General features: G+C 48.3%; 1 protein-coding gene across 1 annotated transcript in view; it reads left to right on the plus strand.

The window, feature by feature from the left end:
* cacna1fb (calcium channel, voltage-dependent, L type, alpha 1F subunit) overlaps positions 1–20,131 on the plus strand; it is a gene marked incomplete at its 3' end in the record, with an annotated part of 86,660 nt that overhangs the window by 17,866 nt on the left and 48,663 nt on the right. Inside the window, exons 5-21 of the mRNA XM_079238857.1 lie at positions 2,877–3,028; positions 3,114–3,266; positions 3,339–3,535; positions 3,624–3,727; positions 3,809–3,960; positions 8,833–8,907; positions 10,174–10,255; positions 10,395–10,421; positions 10,503–10,663; positions 11,161–11,386; positions 11,468–11,675; positions 11,749–11,869; positions 14,646–14,721; positions 15,616–15,664; positions 15,741–15,801; positions 16,153–16,255; positions 18,073–18,202. Coding sequence (XP_079094983.1) covers positions 2,877–3,028; positions 3,114–3,266; positions 3,339–3,535; positions 3,624–3,727; positions 3,809–3,960; positions 8,833–8,907; positions 10,174–10,255; positions 10,395–10,421; positions 10,503–10,663; positions 11,161–11,386; positions 11,468–11,675; positions 11,749–11,869; positions 14,646–14,721; positions 15,616–15,664; positions 15,741–15,801; positions 16,153–16,255; positions 18,073–18,202 — 2,077 coding nt within the window. The remainder of the gene's footprint in view (positions 1–2,876; positions 3,029–3,113; positions 3,267–3,338; positions 3,536–3,623; positions 3,728–3,808; positions 3,961–8,832; positions 8,908–10,173; positions 10,256–10,394; positions 10,422–10,502; positions 10,664–11,160; positions 11,387–11,467; positions 11,676–11,748; positions 11,870–14,645; positions 14,722–15,615; positions 15,665–15,740; positions 15,802–16,152; positions 16,256–18,072; positions 18,203–20,131) is intronic.

A 20,131-nucleotide genomic window follows, 5' to 3' on the forward strand; every position in this document is an offset into this window, starting at 1 on the left:
TGATGGATGATGGATGGATCATGGATGGATAGATGATGAATGATGGATGGATCATGGATGGATGATGGATGGTATGGATGGTGGATGATAAATGATGGAAGGATGATGGATGGATGGATGATGGATGGATAGATGATGGATGATGGATAGATGATGGAAGGATGATGGATAGATGGATGGATGGATGATGAATGATTGATGATTGATGGATGAAAGATGGATAGATGATGGGTGATGGATGGATCATGGATGGATAGATGATGAATGATGGATGGATGATGAATGGATGATGGATGTATGGATGGATAGATGATAAATGATGGAAGGATGATGGATGCATGGATGGATGGATGGATGGATGGATGGATGGATGATGGATTGATAGATCATGGATGATGGCAGGAAAATGGATGGATGGATGGATGGATAATGGATGAGAGGATGATGGATGATGGATTGATGATAGATGGATTGATTGGTGGATGATGGATGGATGATGGATGGATGGATGGTGGATGATGGATGGATAGATGATGAATGGATGATGGATGGAAGGATGATGAATGATGGATGATGGATGGTGGATGATGGATGGATGGATGGATGATGGATGGATGGATGGATGGATGCGTGGATGATGGATGGATGGTGGATGATGGATGGATGGATGGATGGGTGGATGATCGATGGATGGTGGATGATGGATGGATGGATGGATGTATGGGTGGATGATGGATGGATGGTGGATGATGGATGGATGGATGGATGGATGGATGGGTGGATGATGGATGATGGATGGATGGATGGTGGATGATGGATGGATGGGTGAATGATGTATGGATGGTGGATGATGCATGGATGGATTGCTGGATGATGGATGGATAGATGATGGATGATGGATAGATGATGGATGGATGGATGATGGATGATTGATGATTGATGGATGAAAGATGGATAGATGATGGATGATGGATGGATGATGGATGTATGGATGGATAGATGATAAATGATGGAAGGATGATGGATGCATGGATGGATGGATGGATGGATGATGGATGGATGATGGATGAATGATGGATGGATGGATGGATGGATGGATGGATGGATGGATGGATGATGGATGGATGGATGAATGATGATGGATGGATGATGGATGGATGGATTGGTGGATGATGGATGATGGATGGATGATGGATGGGTGGATGATGGATGGATGGTGGATGATGGATGGATGGATGGATGGATGGGTGGATGATGGATGGATGGTGGATGATGGATGGATGGATGGATGGATGGGTGGAAGATGGATGGATGGTGGATGATGGATGGATGGTGGATGATGGATGGATGGATGGATGGATGGATGGTGGATGATGGATGGATGGGTGGATGATCGATGGATGGTGGATGATGGATGGATTGATGGATGGATGGTGGATGATGGATGGATGGATGGATGGATGGATGGGTGTATGGTGGATGATGGATGGATGGATGGATGGATGGATGGATGGATGGGTGGATGATGGATGGATGGATGGATGATGGATGGATGGATGGATGGATGTGTGGATGATGGATGGATGGTGGATGATGGATGGATGGATGGATGGGTGGATGATGGATGGATGGTGGATGATGGATGGATGGATGGATGGATGGGTGGATGATGGATGGATGGTGTATGATGGATGGGTGGATGATGGATGATGGATGGATGGATGGTGGATGATGGATGGATGGGTGAATGATGTATGGATGGTGGATGATGCATGGATGGATGGCTGGATGATGGATGGATAGATGATGGATGATGGATGATTGATGATTGATGGATGAAAGATGGATAGATGATGGATGATGGATGGATGATGGATGTATGGATGGATAGATGATAAATGATGGAAGGATGATGGATGCATGGATGGATGGATGCATGGATGATGGATGGATGGATGATGGATGAATGATGGATGGATGGATGGATGATGGATGATGGATGGATGGATGAATGATGATGGATGGATGATGGATGGATGGATGGTGGATGATGGATAGATGATGGATGATGGATGGATGATGGATGGGTGGATGATGGATGGATGGTGGATGATGGATGGATGGATGGATGGGTGGATGATGGATGGATGGGTGGATGATGGATGGATGGATGGATGATGGATGGATGGATGGATGGATGCGTGGATGATGGATGGATGGTGGATGATGGATGGATGGATGGATGGATGGATGGGTGGATGATGGATGGATGGGTGGATGATGGATGGATGGTGGATGATGGATGGATGGATGGATGGATGGGTGGATGATGGATGGATGGATGGATGGATGGGTGGATGATGGATGGATGGGTGGATGGATGGATGGATGGATGGATGGATGGATGGGTGGATGATGGATGGATGGTGGATGATGGATGGATGGATGGATGGATGGGTGGATGATGGATGGATGGGTGGATGATGGATGGATGGTGGATGATGGATGGATGGATGGATGGATGGGTGGATGGATGGATGGGTGGATGATGGATGGATGGATGGATGGATGGGTGGATGATGGATGGATGGGTGGATGGATGGATGGATGGATGGGTGGATGATGGATGGATGGTGGATGATGGATGGATGGATGGATGGATGGGTGGATGATGGATGGATGGGTGGATGATGGATGGATGGTGGATGATGGATGGATGGATGGATGGATGGGTGGATGATGGATGGATGGATGGATGGATGGGTGGATGATGGATGGATGGGTGGATGATGGATGGATGGTGGATGATGGATGGATGCATAGTGAAGACGTTATTTTGACCCAAAGGAAACATGTCTTCTTCTATGGTTGTGCAGGCTGTTCAGTGTCGTCCTGGAAACGATGACCCATAAGTCGGGCGAGCAGGCGACAACCCACCACATGCCAGGAAAACCTGGAGGTCTGGACGTGAAAGCTCTGCGAGCCTTCAGAGTTCTGCGTCCCCTCAGACTGGTTTCTGGAGTCCCCAGTGAGTCCACTTCATCACATGTAGACGTTTGTGTTGTCCAGGTGTGTGTGCCTCTCAGGTGTGTTTCAGGTGTGTGTGTCTCCAGGTCTGCAGATTGTACTGAACTCCATCATGAAAGCAATGGTTCCTCTCCTCCACATCGCCCTCCTTGTCCTTTTTGTCATCATCATCTACGCCATCATCGGGTTGGAGTTGTTCATTGGCCGGATGCACAGAACCTGCTACTACACCGGAACCGGTACTGTCCAGAACCCATAAGAATCCAAGTGGATGTGGTCCACGAGCACATCCTGAACTGCTTGTTTTCCAGATAACTACGTGGAGGACGAGCCTGTTCCGTGTGCGTTTGCTGGTCACGGCCGTCAGTGTGCGGTGAACGGGTCGGAGTGTCGGGGTGGCTGGGACGGACCCAATGGTGGTATCACCAACTTCGACAACTTCTTCTTCGCCATGTTGACCGTCTTTCAGTGCATCACCATGGAGGGCTGGACAGACGTCCTCTACTGGGTAAACCAGAACCACGGTCCCACCTTCAGACCTGAGGTGAAGAACTGGTCTGACCTGTCTGTCCTCCTGTCCTGTGTCTGTCCCGTAGATGAACGACGCCATTGGATTTGAGCTGCCGTGGGTTTACTTTGTCAGCTTGGTGATCTTTGGCTCCTTCTTTGTCCTAAACCTGGTTCTGGGAGTCCTTAGCGGGTTGGTTGTCTCTCTCCAGGATACAGTGATGGAGGTGTTGCCATGGAGATGGATGTGATGAATGTTGTGTGGTTGTTGCAGAGAGTTCAGTAAGGAGAGGGAGAAGGCAAAAGCTCGCGGAGATTTCCAGAAGCTTCGGGAGAAGCAGCAGATGGAGGAGGATCTGTGTGGCTACATGGACTGGATCACTCAGGCCGAGGACATGGACGAGCTGGACGAAGACGGAAACTCGCGTAGGACACTTTTATTCTATTGTTTATTTAAAGAGACGTTCACATTAATGAATGATATGAGGATGATGTCAGTGGCGTCACAAGTCAGTTATCCTGAGGCTTCAGCCCTGGATGTGTCATGGTTTGGTGTCGGTGTGGACCCAAATGCAGGACGGGAAGCAGGAATGCAGAATGAAGACGTTTTAATGTCCAAGAACAAACTGAAGGCAGAACTATCGCTGAGAAGTGAACAAAATAAAGCAGCAAACAGAACTGAAACCAAGGGCTATAAATGCTGGGAAACAAAACAACAAAACAGGAAACAAGACACAAAAGGAACTAAACAGAGAAAACTACAAAAAAAGACAAGAAACCAAAACCAAGAAACCACGTGAAACGTCACATCATGACAGGATGTTTTGAGTTTAGCCCCGGTAGCAAAAAAGACCAAAGCCACTGTAGATAGATCTATCTATCTATCTATCTGTCTATCTATCTATCTATCTATCTATCTATCTATCTATCTATCTATCTATCTATCTATTGGAGCGGGACACTGGAGGAGCACTTTAGTTTTAGAGCATTGATGCTCAAGACGTTCAGGAGACGCGCAGACAAAGTGGTGTTACAGCGCTGAGTTAACAGAACAGCGTGGCCACTTTAAGAATGGTTGAGCTACACAGAGGAGAGAGAGACGTACAGCATGTCAGCTGCGTCGGCAGCTAAGGAAGTTAGCTCTAAGTAGCTAACTGTGTAGCACCGAATGTTTTGCTACAAGCTTTAGAAATAAACACCACAAAGCGGCGTCTGCTTCACCGCTGCTGGGTGAAGGGAAAATAGTTCACCCTGAAGCTAGCTGCTGCTGGGTGAAGGGAAAAGAGTTTACCCTGAAGCTGGCTGACGCTGGGTGAAGGGAAAAGAGTTTACCCTGAAGCTGGCTGACGCTGGGTGAAGGGAAAAGAGTTTACCCTGAAGCTATTTGCTGCTAGTTGCTGCTGGGTGAAGGGAAGGGAGTTTACCCTGAAGCCAGCTGCTGCTGCTACCTGCTGCTGGGTGAAGGGAAAGGAGTTTACCCTGAAGCTAGCTGCTGCTGGGTGAAGGGAAGGGAGTTTACCCTGAAGCTAGCTGCTGCTGGGTGAAGGGAAAAGAGTTTACCCTGAAGCTAGCTGCTGCTGGGTGAAGGGAAAAGAGTTTACCCTGAAGCTAGCTGCTGCTGGGTGAAGGGAAAAGAGTTTACCCTGAAGCTAGCTGCTGCTGGGTGAAGGGAAAAGAGTTTACCCTGAAGCTAGCTGCTTCTGCTAGCTGCTGCTGGGTGAAGGGAAGGGTGTTTACCCTGAAGCTAGCTGCTGCTAGCTGCTGCTGGGTGAAGGGAAAGGAGTTTACCCTGAAGCTAGCTGCTGCTGCTAGCTGCTGCTGGGTGAAGGGAAAAGAGTTGACCCTGAAGCTAGCTGCTGCTGGGTGACGGGAAAAGAGTTGACCCTGAAGCTAGCTGCTGCTGGGTGAAGGGAAAAGAGTTTACCCTGAAGCTAGCTGCTGCTGGGTGAAGGGAAAAGAGTTTACCCTGAAGCTAGCTGCTGCTGGGTGAAGGGAAAAGAGTTTACCCTGAAGCTAGCTGCTGATGGGTGAAGGGAAAAGAGTTTACCCTGAAGCTAGCTGCTGCTGGGTGAAGGGAAAAGAGTTTACCCTGAAGCTAGCTGCTGCTGCTGGGTGAAGGGAAAAGAGTTTACCCTGAAGCTAGCTGCTGCTGGGTGAAGGGAAAAGAGTTTACCCTGAAGCTAGCTGCTGCTGGGTGAAGGGGAAAGAGTTTACCCTGAAGCTAGCTGCTGCTGCTAGCTGCTGCTGGGTGAAGGGAAGGGAGTTTACCCTGAAGCTAGCTGCTGCTGCTAGCTGCTGATGGGTGAAAGGAAGGGAGTTTACCCTGAAGCTAGCTGCTGCTGCTAGCTGCTGATGGGTGAAGGGAAGGGAGTTTACCCTGAATCTAGCTGCTGCTGCTAGCTGCTGCTGGGTGAAGGGAAGGGTGTTTACCCTGAAGCTAGCTGCTGCTGCTAGCTGCTGCTGGGTGAAGGGAAAAGAGTTTACCCTGAAGCTATCTGCTGGTAGCTGCTGCTGGGTGAAGGGAAAAGAGTTTACCCTGAAGCTAGCTGCTGGTAGCTGCTGCTGGATGAAGGGAAAAGAGTTTACCCTGAAGCTAGCTGCTGCTGGGTGAAGGGAAAAGAATTTACCCTGAAGCTAGCTGCTGCTGGGTGAAGGGAAAAGAGTTTACCCTGAAGCTAGCTGCTGCTGGGTGAAGGGAAAAGAGTTTACCCTGAAGCTAGCTGCTGCTGGGTGAAGGGAAGGGAGTTCACCCTGAAGCTAGCTGCTGCTGGGTGAAGGGAAAAGAGTTTACCCTGAAGCTAGCTGCTGCTGGGTGAAGGGAAAAGAGTTTACCCTGAAGCTAGCTGCTGCTGGGTGAAGGGAAAAGAGTTTACCCTGAAGCTAGCTGCTGCTGGGTGAAGGGAAAAGAGTTTACCCTGAAGCTAGCTGCTGGTGCTAGCTGCTGCTGAGTGAAGGGAAAAGAGTTTACCCTGAAGCTATTTGCTGCTAGTTGCTGCTGGGTGAAGGGAAGGGAGTTTACCCTGAAGCCAGCTGCTGCTGCTACCTGCTGCTGGGTGAAGGGAAAGGAGTTTACCCTGAAGCTAGCTGCTGCTGGGTGAAGGGAAAAGAGTTTACCCTGAAGCTAGCTGCTGCTGGGTGAAGGGAAAAGAGTTTACCCTGAAGCTAGCTGCTGCTGGGTGAAGGGAAAAGAGTTTACCCTGAAGCTAGCTGCTTCTGCTAGCTGCTGCTGGGTGAAGGGAAGGGTGTTTACCCTGAAGCTAGCTGCTGCTAGCTGCTGCTGGGTGAAGGGAAAGGAGTTTACCCTGAAGCTAGCTGCTGCTGCTAGCTGCTGCTGGGTGAAGGGAAAAGAGTTGACCCTGAAGCTAGCTGCTGCTGGGTGAAGGGAAAAGAGTTGACCCTGAAGCTAGCTGCTGCTGGGTGAAGGGAAAAGAGTTTACCCTGAAGCTAGCTGCTGCTGGGTGAAGGGAAAAGAGTTTACCCTGAAGCTAGCTGCTGCTGGGTGAAGGGAAAAGAGTTTACCCTGAAGCTAGCTGCTGATGGGTGAAGGGAAAAGAGTTTACCCTGAAGCTAGCTGCTGCTGGGTGAAGGGAAAAGAGTTTACCCTGAAGCTAGCTGCTGCTGGGTGAAGGGAAGGGAGTTCACCCTGAAGCTAGCTGCTGCTGGGTGAAGGGAAAAGAGTTTACCCTGAAGCTAGCTGCTGCTGGGTGAAGGGAAAAGAGTTTACCCTGAAGCTAGCTGCTGCTGGGTGAAGGGAAAAGAGTTTACCCTGAAGCTAGCTGCTGCTGGGTGAAGGGAAAAGAGTTTACCCTGAAGCTAGCTGCTGGTGCTAGCTGCTGCTGAGTGAAGGGAAAAGAGTTTACCCTGAAGCTAGCTGCTGCTGGGTGAAGGGAAAAGAGTTTACCCTGAAGCTAGCTGCTGCTGGGTGAAGGGAAAAGAGTTTACCTTGAAGCTAGCTGCTGATGGGTGAAGGCAAAAGAGTTTACCCTGAAGCTAGCTGCTGATGGGTGAAGGGAAAAGAGTTTACCCTGAAGCTAGCTGCTGCTAGCTGCTGCTGGGTGAAGGGAAGGGAGTTTACCCTGAAGCTAGCTGCTGCTGCTAGCTGCTGATGGGTGAAGGGAAGGGAGTTTACCCTGAAGCTAGCTGCTGCTGCTAGCTGCTGATGGGTGAAGGGAAGGGTGTTTACCCTGAAGCTAGCTGCTGCTGCTGGGTGAAGGGAAAAGAGTTTACCCTGAAGCTAGCTGCTGCTGGGTGAAGGGAAAAGAGTTTACCCTGAAGCTAGCTGCTGCTGGGTGAAGGGGAAAGAGTTTACCCTGAAGCTAGCTGCTGCTGCTAGCTGCTGCTGGGTGAAGGGAAGGGAGTTTACCCTGAAGCTAGCTGCTGCTGCTAGCTGCTGATGGGTGAAAGGAAGGGAGTTTACCCTGAAGCTAGCTGCTGCTGCTAGCTGCTGATGGGTGAAGGGAAGGGAGTTTACCCTGAATCTAGCTGCTGCTGCTAGCTGCTGCTGGGTGAAGGGAAGGGTGTTTACCCTGAAGCTAGCTGCTGCTGCTAGCTGCTGCTGGGTGAAGGGAAAAGAGTTTACCCTGAAGCTATCTGCTGGTAGCTGCTGCTGGGTGAAGGGAAAAGAGTTTACCCTGAAGCTAGCTGCTGGTAGCTGCTGCTGGGTGAAGGGAAAAGAGTTTACCCTGAAGCTATCTGCTGCTAGCTGCTGCTGGGTGAAGGGAAAAGAGTTTACCCTGAAGGTAGCTGCTGATAGCTGCTGCTGGGTGAAGGGAACGGAGTTCACCCTGAAGCAAGCTGAAGCTCCTCTCAGCCTGATTTGGAGGAGGAATATCTATAAGCTGTTTCTGTTGGAGTGTTCAGACAGACAACAGACCATTACGGTTATTAAACTGTTAGAGAAATGTTGCACTTCAGAACCAAAATTATTAGACAGAAAGACCCAAAAAGAACAGTTTCTTTAAGCTAAATGCTAAATGGTGTTATACCCTATACCCATATAAGTAGTTATATGAAAAGGTTTATTAGTATTGATTTGCAGATCAATACTGAAATATGCAGGATTTCACACGGTGTAGTTCACTCAGGATTTCACACGGTGTAGTTCACGCAGGATTTCACACGGTGTAGTTCACGCAGAATTTCACATGGTGTAGTGCAGGCAGGAAATATCATATCTGCATGTCATATCCCGAAAAGCTGCAATATTCCACATGTTTTCTTACAGCGTGCAGAAGCTCCCAGTCTCCCAGGAGACGTCCAGGTTTTCCTACATGTTTAGTAGTTGTCTCTGTGTCTCAGGACCGAGTCTGGGAGATTTGTCCGATAAGAAGAGAGGGAAGTTCGGATGGTTCAGTCACTCCAACGACACTCATGGTGAGACCACCACTCAAACCCCCCCCCCCCCCCCCCCCCCCCCCCCCCCCCACACACACACACACACACGTTTCCCACTATCATGCTAAGATCGTCTGTTTCCTGGATTCCTGGGCTTTGTGGTCTTCTGGTCCATATTTTACAGACTTTAAGCATTTTATAATAAATGAAACAACACGTTTTCATTCACAACTCTTCCTATCACACATCGGGGATGTTATCCGGCTGGGTCCAACCAGGAAAGGAAATGTTGTTACAGAACATTCCGGAAGTTTTTTTTCCTAAATTTCCCTGCTTTTGCACTTTGCAACACATTTTAAATTCCTTTTAAATCAAGTAAGCGTATGTTTTTCCCAAGCGGCAACCTCCGGTCGTTAAAAGTGAAGCCTATGCGGAAGTGCATAAAACTGTAGTTCCCCCCTCATCCACTAGGGGCTGCAAAACAGAGCGAACACAACTTCACAGCAGAAATAAATATGTTTACAACAGAAATAAACATCTTTGCAGCAGAAGTAAATCGGTTTAATTGGTCAGGTTTACCCTGAAGCTAGCTGCTGTTTGCTGCTGCTAGCTGACAGGTACCTGATCTCCCGCTTCAAGTCAGAAGAACGTAGAACAACCGCAGTTTTTAGCCGGTTAACAACGTGACTTAGCTTTGGCCCACTTACCTCCGTTAGCTGGTTAGCTCTGGTTATCTCCGGGTTAGCTCAGTTAGCTCTTAGCTACAGGCAGCTTGGAGTTCGCTCCATGTCAATCATCCACCATGATTGACACAGCCCCCCTCTCAGCTCCACCTCTTTGCCCATATTTGTATTTTCCGGGCGAGATGACACGCATGCCCCTGCCAAGATGGTGATGGTAGGAACCGCCCACCGAGCTTCAATTCAGCTCTTCAGAAACCTACGGGTGACGTCACAGAGGCTCCGCCCATCTTTTATATACAGTCTATGGTTTATCTCCGTCTGCTTCTGGAAATCAGGAGGAAAATGTTGAAAAGGATATTTACATAAAACCAGAACTTCTGTCGGGAAGTGGAGCTAGCAGTGCGGGCTAACATGTTAGCTCTCGCTGTTAGCGGTGAAGCATCTTTGTTTGCTTCAACCTGAAACTTGAATATTCATAATGTCCCAGTTAAAGTTTGGAAGCTTTAAAAATCCAATACAATACATTTTACTGCAAGAAAAAACAATAAAATGTTGTGTTGCTATGGTCACAAATCAATCTTGCAAGCTGTTGATCAGGTTATTCTGTATCTGTATCAATCAGCAAGTCTTCCCACCAGTGAGACAGCTTCTGAAAACACCGAGAACATTGATGAGGAACACACCAACTGCTGCCAGGCATGCTGGTAACACACATACACACACACATACACACACACACACACACACACACACACACACACACACACACACACAAACACAAATACACACGTGTAGCCCCACCCCATCTTCAGAGGTTCCACCTGACTTTTCTCTGTTATGCAGCGCTCGAATGATGAAGATCGCCTGCTGGTGAGTTGATTGCCCTGCCATTATGCTGGCGATCAGGCTGATCCCTTTCTGGATCCCTGAAATGTCCCTTTCCTGTCCTAGTCGGACGCTGCGCCGCTGGAACCGAGTCTGCCGCAGGAGCTGTCGCACCGCGGTCAAATCGGTGACCTTCTATTGGCTGGTGCTTCTGCTTGTCTTCCTCAACACCTCCCTCAGCGCCTCTGAGCACTACAACCAACCCATGTGGCTGACAGAAGTCCAGGGTAATGGCTAAGCCCCCTTCCTGCCAGATTCGTTTGTGATTGTCAGCAATGTCTTGCTAACATGCAGGATAGGTGATTCCCATATGAACCACATGTGCAATCATGCAGGACATGGGAACCATACCGGATCAATATGTGCAAGCATGCAGGTGCTATGATCTGCATAAACACATATGTGGTTTTAAAGCATTTTCATGTGATACATGTGTGACACGCATGTGGTTAACCAACTGATAATGTAATTGGTAGCATGTAAAGGTTGAACATCAGTGGCTCCAGGATGGAGCCTTGGGGAATGCCACAGATTATTTTAGTCGTTTCAGATTTGACCAGGTCAGATCTTTTCCAGAAAATCTGGTGCAGTTTTTCAGCTAAATGGAAAAATTAATCATCATTCATGTAAAATGTCCTAAATAAAGAAGCTATAATGATTAAATGAGCACCTGTCCAGTAGCGAGCTGCTGGGCCCATGGACTGTTTTGTCTCGGTCTCTGCAGACATCGCCAACAAGGTGCTGCTGTCCCTCTTCACGGTGGAGATGTTGCTGAAGATGTACAGTCTGGGTCTGGCTCATTACTTCACTGCCTTCTTCAACCGGTTTGACTGCTTTGTGGTGTGCGGCGGTATCATGGAGACCATCCTGGTGGAGATGGACATCATGCCTCCGTTAGGCATCTCAGTGCTGCGCTGCGTCCGCCTTCTCCGGATCTTTAAGGTCACACGGTGAGAAAACACACCTGAGCAAGCAGGTGTGCTAGTTCTGTTCATCGGTGCCCTTCTGATGATGGCACTCTGCTTCCTCAGACATTGGACAGCTCTGTCCAACTTGGTGGCATCCCTGCTAAACTCAATGAAGTCCATCGCCTCTCTGCTGCTCCTCCTTTTCCTCTTCCTCATCATCTTTGCTCTGCTCGGCATGCAGCTGTTTGGAGGAAAGTTCAACTTTGACGAGACGCAGACCAAACGCAGCACCTTTGATGCTTTCCCGCAGGCGCTGCTCACCTGCTTCCAGGTACCATGGTGACCCAGTGGTTGTTGGTGTCACGGTGTAGGGGGGCGTGTCCTAATGATGTCTGTGTGTTCAGATCCTGACAGGTGAAGACTGGAACGTGGTCATGTATGATGGCATCATGGCGTACGGTGGACCGGTGTTCCCAGGCATGATTGTGTGTATTTACTTCGTCATCCTGTTCATCTGTGGTAACTGTATCCATGCCAACAGACCCAATCCCAAAGCATGTTTCTGAGTTTTACTTGTTAGCATGATGTAAACATGACGGATTATATCACAAATTCCTGAAATTTCTACCAGCAAAGACCAAACAAGTCCAGATGAAACAAGGAAATACTTGTTTAAAAAAGAAAAATCTCCATGTTCCTTCCATCAATGAGCCCATTTACATATCCTTTAATCCCATACCTGAGTAATCAGATTACTGACATTTGAAAAAGTAATGCTTCTAAAATCTCTGGTCCATTCCTTTATTAGCTTTATTAGCAAATATGTGTCATCAAACTAACTGTTATCTTCTCTGTGTTGTGGAATATTGCATGCTGTCTTGTATGTAACACAGAGCGACGTAATAGCAAGGATGACTTTAATATACAAACTGACAGTCTCGGTGTGGGACACAGGCAGGCTCGAGACATTTCCTTTCCTGGTAGATATGACTCATCTGATACAGGTTACCGATTAGTCATTGTAATCAGAGATCTATTCCTAGTTAGACATCTGTTGCTTTCCCCGATACAGATGCGATGTTTACCGTAATAGACACAGTTGTTTACCACGTTACAGGAGAGTAAGCCATCACCTTGCAACAGACTCTTATTACTTCTACACATCCTCCCTCCGTCAGCAATTGCTGACACAACAAGAATATCCAAACATTTAATAACAATACACCAAGTCCAATCAAATTACCCCATCATTGACATTCCAAGTGAAAAACCCTGCAATACTGTCATTTTCAGTGACGTCACAGAAAAAACTCTTCCATGCGCCTCATCTTCAAGCGAACGCCAACGCAGGCGGTAGCTATTGTCTATAACCGGCAAGGGAATGTCCAAAGTAGGCAATTTGCTAGTGCTAGCAAAAGGCTAGCTTGATACTCCTTACACCACAGGGGCTATATAGTACTCTCACAATGCACGATGTTTAACACTTCACGCGATTTAACACAAATACACAAGTGCACTTTTACGGCACATCAGGAACCCTAGGCCACCCGATGCTGTTTATCCACATGACACCTAAACAAACAATATACTTTACACACAACAAGTATGTAGCTTGACCCGGCAAAGTCTGGGCTGAAACGATGAACTCTGCATTCCACCGATGACCACGTGGCTGTCTTCACCCCTCGGCTTGACCCAGTCCATTGGGGATCACAGTCCAGACTCTTCCAAGGACAATTCCCTCTGAGTAAGCTGAGCTGCCATCACGAGGGCCATCTGTGCATCGAAACTCTTCAGCCACAGTCTTTTAAAGGCAGGGAACACACAACAAGCCAACAAAGAAAGAACGGTGAGGGCCAGACAGCACCCATGACGATAGCAACTTTAACAATCAAGGTCAACAAGGATCTCCAATTGTTAAAAAGATTTTTTAACCAAGTCATCCCCCAAGTACCTTTGCCAGCACTGTCCCCAAGCCCCCCACCCACCTGTCCCACCCCCCTCCATAGCTGTTGTAAAAGAACCATCAGGTGCATGTGGCGAGGTGTTACTGTGTGGATGCGTTTAGCAGGAAATGCTGGCAAGTGACCTGTAGCATGGTGTGGTGCCTGTGCATGAGTACTTTCCTTTGTCACTGGCACTGTCGGGTCACTCTTGTCACTCCTCTCTCGGTTGGACGTTGTGGCCGTTGTTCGTCACAGTTTCTTCCGTCCACCGGACCAACATCACGGTTGACACTATGACTCCCAGCAAGAGAAGCATCAGGGGGAATTCAGTCTTAACAACCTCTGCATCAACTTTTGCAACCTTCAAGTCAATGAAGGTGGTCATGGTTAGAACTTCCCCTGGGTACTTTTGCTCCTGCGGGCTTTACACACTGATTTAGGTGGAACTTCCTTTCACGTGGACTGCAGTAGGTTCGGCCTGCCCAAGTGCATATGATCCTTCATGCTGAGGGTGATTCCACTTTTGGCAAAACACCTTGACATAGACTAAATCACCAGGCTCCACTGGTTTCTGCTCATTAGCTTCAGGCTTCCGCCTTCTCCTCTTTTCCTGCAGATAAAAAGACTAATGGACAACACTTAAATGTTTCATCACCCTTATAGGTCCATCTCCAATCAAATAAGTGGTGGCCCTCCAGAAGCAGAAGCATTTTATGCAGGAATCCAGCATCAGTCCATGTTAGGTTAGATTGGCACAAATCTATCTTGTTACTTTCTCACAGCGTTGCATTAACCCTTCCATCATCCCTTGGTATTTAGGATGATAGGTTGCTCCAAGATGTTGCTTTATTCTTGGCTGACCAATCCAGGGGAATCTGAAATCAACCCTGTCAGCACAGAAAACAAACATGGCTAAAAATAAAGTGACCGAAATGCCCCGACACTCCTGCTTGGTGCTCAGGTGAGATAACCTTTGAACTGTGGAAGATCCCCTTTACGATGAACTTAACCTAAATCTGACAGTATGGCAGTTCCACTGAAAGGTTTAGTGTCCCCACCAAACTTAAATGTGCAGCCTATGTGTGCAAATAACATCAGAATTGGTATCTGAATTCTCAATTTTCTTTTCATTCTGCTGATGAATTAAACTTGTGCTATGGGGAGGTTAAGCATATTTAACATGAATAGAAATGTTTGCTTTAGCATTACAAAGTCCCTCATGTCATATTAAGACTTAGCTGTCTACATTTCCTCCTGGTTTCAACCCATCACATCCTCCACAGTTAAAACCAGAACACCTTCATGAACCATAAAACTGAACACTGGATCAGAACCAGGTCCTTAACAGACCACAGACATCCTTCTGAACGTCTTCTTGGCCATCGCCGTGGACAACCTGGCGGGAGGAGATGGGGATGAGAAGAGCAAAGAGTGAGTGATGGAGATGAGGGATGGAGGGATGGAGATGAGGGATGGAGGGATGGATGGATGGAGGGATGGAGATGAGGGATGGAGGGATGGAGATGAGGGATGGAGGGATGGATGGATGGAGGGATGGAGATGAGGGATGGAGGGATGGAGATGAGGGATGGAAGGATGGAGATGAGGGATGGAGGGATGGAGATGAGGGATGGAGGGATGGAGATGAGGGATGGAAGGATGGAGATGAGGGATGGATGGATGGAGATGACGGATGGAAGGATGGAGATGAGGGATGGATGGATGGAGGGATGGAGGGATGGAGGGATGGAGATGAGGGATGGAGGGATGGAGGGATGGAGATGAGGGATGGAAGGATGGAGATGAGGGATGGAGGGATGGAGATGAGGGATGGATGGATGGATGGATGGAGGGATGGAGATGAGGGATGGAAGGATGGAGATGAGGGATGGAGGGATGGATGGATGGAGGGATGGAGGGATGGAGATGAGGGATGGAAGGATGGAGATGAGGGATGGAGGGATGGAGATGAGGGATGGAGGGATGGAGATGAGGGATGGATGGATGGATGGATGGATGGAGGGATGGAGATGAGGGATGGAAGGATGGAGATGAGGGAAGGAGGGATGGAGGGATGGAGATGAGGGAAGGAGGGATGGAGGGATGGAGGGAAGGAGGGAAGGAGGGATGGAGGGATGGAGGGATGGAGGGAAGGAGGGATGGAGGGATGAGATGAGGGATGGATGGATGGATGGATGGAGGGATGGAGATGAGGGATGGATGGATGGATGGATGGAGGGATGGAGATGAGGGATGGAAGGATGGAGATGAGGGAAGGAGGGATGGAGGGATGACAGGTGGAACCAACGCTGTTCTTCTCTACAGGAAGAAGAAGGAGGGTGCAGAGGAGGGTGCAGAGGAAGGAGAAGTGAAGGTAAGCAGATATCTGAGAGCAATCTGCATTTAATTGATCAGTGATCGGTTTGCCTGAGCTCTGATTGTCTCTGCAGGTGGAGATTGATGAAGACACAGAATATGAGGAGGAGGAGGAGCTCCCTGAAGGAGACGATGGTCAGTAACATGGAGAGCAACATCTTCATCCAGCAGGGACAAAATAAAAAACTAATTTAAAATCCCAAAGACTTAATCTGTTTGGATCAGCATCCTCCCAGCTGATCAGAAACATTCAGATCTGATCAATAAGTAGACAAGTCCAGCCTGTCTACATAACTTACCCCTTGGATTTCCAATGGAAGCAGGTAAAAGCCTCCTTATGGACGACCAACCCCTCTGTTGGCATGGTTACTGATGGAGGTGGTGCTCTTCAGTTCTGCGATCTGATTGGTTGGACTTTGTTATTGACTGTTTAAAGCAGACGTTTCTTCCAATCTCCTGCTCGGATTTTCTTTTCTTCTCCGTCAGAAGGAGGCGTGCAGCTAAAGATGGCCGACCTGGCGCCTCCTAAAGAGAAAGTTCTCCCCATTCCAGACGGAAGTGCCTTCTTCTGCCTCAGCAAGACCAACCCGTAGGTTGCAGCTGGACCCCATCCTTGTACTCCCCACCGTCATCCTCATCTACATCACTTAGTCTTCATCATCTCCATCCTCATCATCGCCTGACCCTCGTTCTCATTGTCATCATTGTCACGATAATCTTCATCATTTTATGGTTATCATCATCATCTTCATTATCATCTCAACACTCTGAGGGACAGTTTGTGTTTAAAGATCTTTGTTTGGACACACTGATCAATTTGTTGTTTAAAACACAGTCCTGGTCCAGATTCCTGTACTGGACCAGAGTGCTGGTCCAGAGTCTTGGATGTTTTTGTTCTGGGTCTCTGGGTCTGACAGACTTTAAAATCTAGACTTTCACTTGTATCACTGATATACCATAGATGGTATATAAAAAGATGGGCGGAGCCTCGGTGACGTCACCCGTAGGTTTCTGAAGAGCTGAATTGAAGCTCGGTGGGCGGTTCCTACCATCACCATCTTGGCAGGGTCATGCGTGTCGTCTCGCCCAGAAAATACAAATATGGGCAAAGAGGTGGAGCTGAGAGGGGGGCTGTGAGCGTCATGGTGGATGATTGACATCGAGCGAACTCCGAGCTTCCTGTAGCTAAGAGCTAACCGAGCTAACCCGGAGATAACAGGAGATAACCAGCTAACGTTGTTAACCGGCTAAAAACCGCGGTTGTTCTACGTTCTTCTGACTTGAAGCGGGAGATCGGCTACCTGTCAATCAAAGGGACACGCCCCCAAATACGCCGAACTTTGAGATTAAATTACTTTTAAACGGGCGAGTTAGAAAAAAATTTACTCCCCCCACAGTTGTCATGAAGGTAAACCTGACCTATTAAACCTCAAATGGATTTTTGTACCAGGATGTAAACATGTTTATTCCTGCTGTAAACATGTTTATTCCTGCTGTAAACATGTTCATTTCTGCTGTAAACATGTTTATTTCTGCTGTAAACATGTTTATTCCTGCTGTAAACGTGTTTATTCCTGCTGTAAACATGTTCATTTCTGCTGTAAACATGTTTATTTCTGCTGTAAACATGTTTATTCCTGCTGTAAACGTGTTTATTCCTGCTGTAAACATGTTTATTCCTGCTGTAAACATGTTTATATCTGCTGTAAACATGTTTATTCCTGCTGTAAACGTGTTTATTCCTGCTGTAAACATGTTTATTCCTGCTGTAAACATGTTTATATCTGCTGTAAACATGTTTATTCCTGCTGTAAACGTGTTTATTCCTGCTGTAAACATGTTTATTCCTGCTGTAAACATGTTTATATCTGCTGTAAACATGTTTATTCCTGCTGTAAACATGTTTATTTCTGCTGTAAACATGTTTATTTCTGCTGTGAAGTTGGTCTTTTTAACATGGGAGCCTATGGGGATTTGCTGTTTTGGAGCCCCTAGTGGATGAAGGGGGAACTACAGTTTTCTGTACTTGTGTATAGACTTCACTTTTTACCACCGGAGGTTGCTGATTGGATGTGACTCGTGTTTCCGACGGCAACCACGGCTGTTTTTTTTACATGTGCTCTATAAATATATTGGAGAACTCTTCCTGGAAAGTCCTTCAAGGATCTAAGAGAGCTGTCCTTCCAGGATCCTGGAAAGTTTTTCCAGGATCCTGGAGAATTGATCTTGCTGACAGGAAGTGTCTCTAAAATGTTTCAGGAATGAATAGAATAAAAGTCAAAACCAGTTCAGGTTTTAGAACCGGACCGGTTCTGGATCAGAAACTGGATTAGTAGTGGAACAAGTATCTGGATCAGAGCCTGAACCAGTTCTGGACCTGGTCCTCATACATCTCTCTGTTTGCAGAATCCGTGTTGGTTGCCACACTCTGATCCACCACCACATCTTCACCAACCTCATCCTCGTCTTCATCATCCTCAGCAGCTGCTCATTGGCCGCCGAGGATCCAATCAGAGCTCACTCCTTCAGGAACAATGTAAGTCAGCTGCAAGGTCAGCCAACCAATCAGAGGCAGTAATGTTGTGGAAACACCTCTGGGGACGTGGGGGAGCTCAACATCAGAAGTGGGTCAGTGATTAACCGGGTTAAAGTCACTTCCTGCTTCTCAGCCAATAGACTGACAGGACATCCTAACTACTGTACCCTTTCATTTTTACATCTATTCCCTCTCTCTTTCTCTCTCTCTTTCATTCTGTCTTTCATTCTCCCTTTTAATCTCTTTCCTGTTGCATGCTGGGTGTTTGGTGGTGGTGGAGATGAGGTTAGATGGCGGCCTTTTTTTCTCACTTTGTTTTTCTACTTACCACTTGTTTCTTACCTGAAGTAAACGTTTGTGACTGTTGTTAAGAGCTTGTTGTCGGGTAGTGGCCAGCGGTCGTGTGTCTTGGCGGAGATGGCGTCTTTGTCCTCGAGGCACGGCGTGCGGGTTCAGCCTGACCCGTTGGTTCCGTTGGAAATGAGACTCCTTGCTGTGGGGGACTATGGGGGGCATGACAACTTGTCCTGTGCTTCTAGATGAATAAAGGTGTTGTGGTTTTCTTGAAGGAGGAGGGTGTGGTGGGGAGGTTGATTGTCCAGTGGGGGGGTTACCTTTAGGTTTCCCCGCTTGTGGTGCCCGCCACCCGGGTTTCAGGTGTTCCCCCGGTAATTTTGAACGACATTCTGGGGAGGGAGTTGGAGTGCTTTGGGAGGCTGGCGAGCAGCTTTAGAACGGTGGGACTGGGCTGTAAGAGGGAGAAGCTGAAGCATGTGCAGTCTCTCTGGAGGCAGGTGTTTATGTTTCTGAACTGTCAGACGCTTGGTGCATCTTTCCGGGTGAAACATGGAGATGGATATTATGTGGTGTATGCCAGTACTGGGAATGTGAAGTGTTCTGAATGTGGTGATGTCGGGCACAGAAGGTTGACTTGTGCTCACAGAAAGAGTGATGGTGTTGCTGGACTGGGAGCCGATAACGTGGGACGGGGGGGAGCTGTGATGGTACTGCTGCTCCGCCTGATGATGTGGCTGATGACAGGGAGCCAACTGCGCAGTGGCAGCGTCTGTTTCCGATGTAGGTGAAGGGTCATGTGGTAATCAGGCAGGGGAACAGCGCGCCAGGTAGCCAGGGGGTTGGGACCTCCGGCTTGGTGTCAGATGTTGGACCTCCGGCTTGGTGTCAGATGTTGGACCTCCGGCTTGGTGTCAGATGTTGGACCTCCGGCTTGGTGTCAGATGTTGGACCTCCGGCTTGGTGTCAGATGTTGGACCTCCGGCTTGGTGTCAGATGTTGGACCTCCGGCTTGGTGTCAGATGTTGGACCTCCGGCTTGGTGTCAGATGTTGGACCTCCGGCTTGGTGTCAGATGTTGGACCTCCGGCTTGGTGTCAGATGTTGGACCTCCGGCTTGGTGTCAGATGTTGGACCTCCGGCTTGGTGTCAGATGTTGGACCTCCGGCTTGGTGTCAGATGTTGGACCTCCGGCTTGGTGTCAGATGTTGGACCTCCGGCTTGGTGTCAGATGTTGGACCTCCGGCTTGGTGTCAGATGTTGGACCTCCGGCTTGGTGTCAGATGTTGGACCTCCGGCTTGGTGTCAGATGTTGGACCTCCGGCTTGGTGTCAGATGTTGGACCTCCGGCTTGGTGTCAGATGTTGGACCTCCGGCTTGGTGTCAGATGTTGGACCTCCGGCTTGGTGTCAGATGTTGGACCTCCGGCTTGGTGTCAGATGTTGGACCTCCGGCTTGGTGTCAGATGTTGGACCTCCGGCTTGGTGTCAGATGTTGGACCTCCGGCTTGGTGTCAGATGTTGGACCTCCGGCTTGGTGTCAGATGTTGGACCTCCGGCTTGGTGTCAGATGTTGGACCTCCGGCTTGGTGTCAGATGTTGGACCTTCGGCTTGGTGTCAGATGTTGGACCTTCGG

The sequence above is a fragment of the Telmatherina bonti genome (genome assembly GCF_933228915.1).
Source record: "Telmatherina bonti genome assembly, chromosome: 4".
Lineage (NCBI taxonomy): Eukaryota > Metazoa > Chordata > Actinopteri > Atheriniformes > Telmatherinidae > Telmatherina > Telmatherina bonti.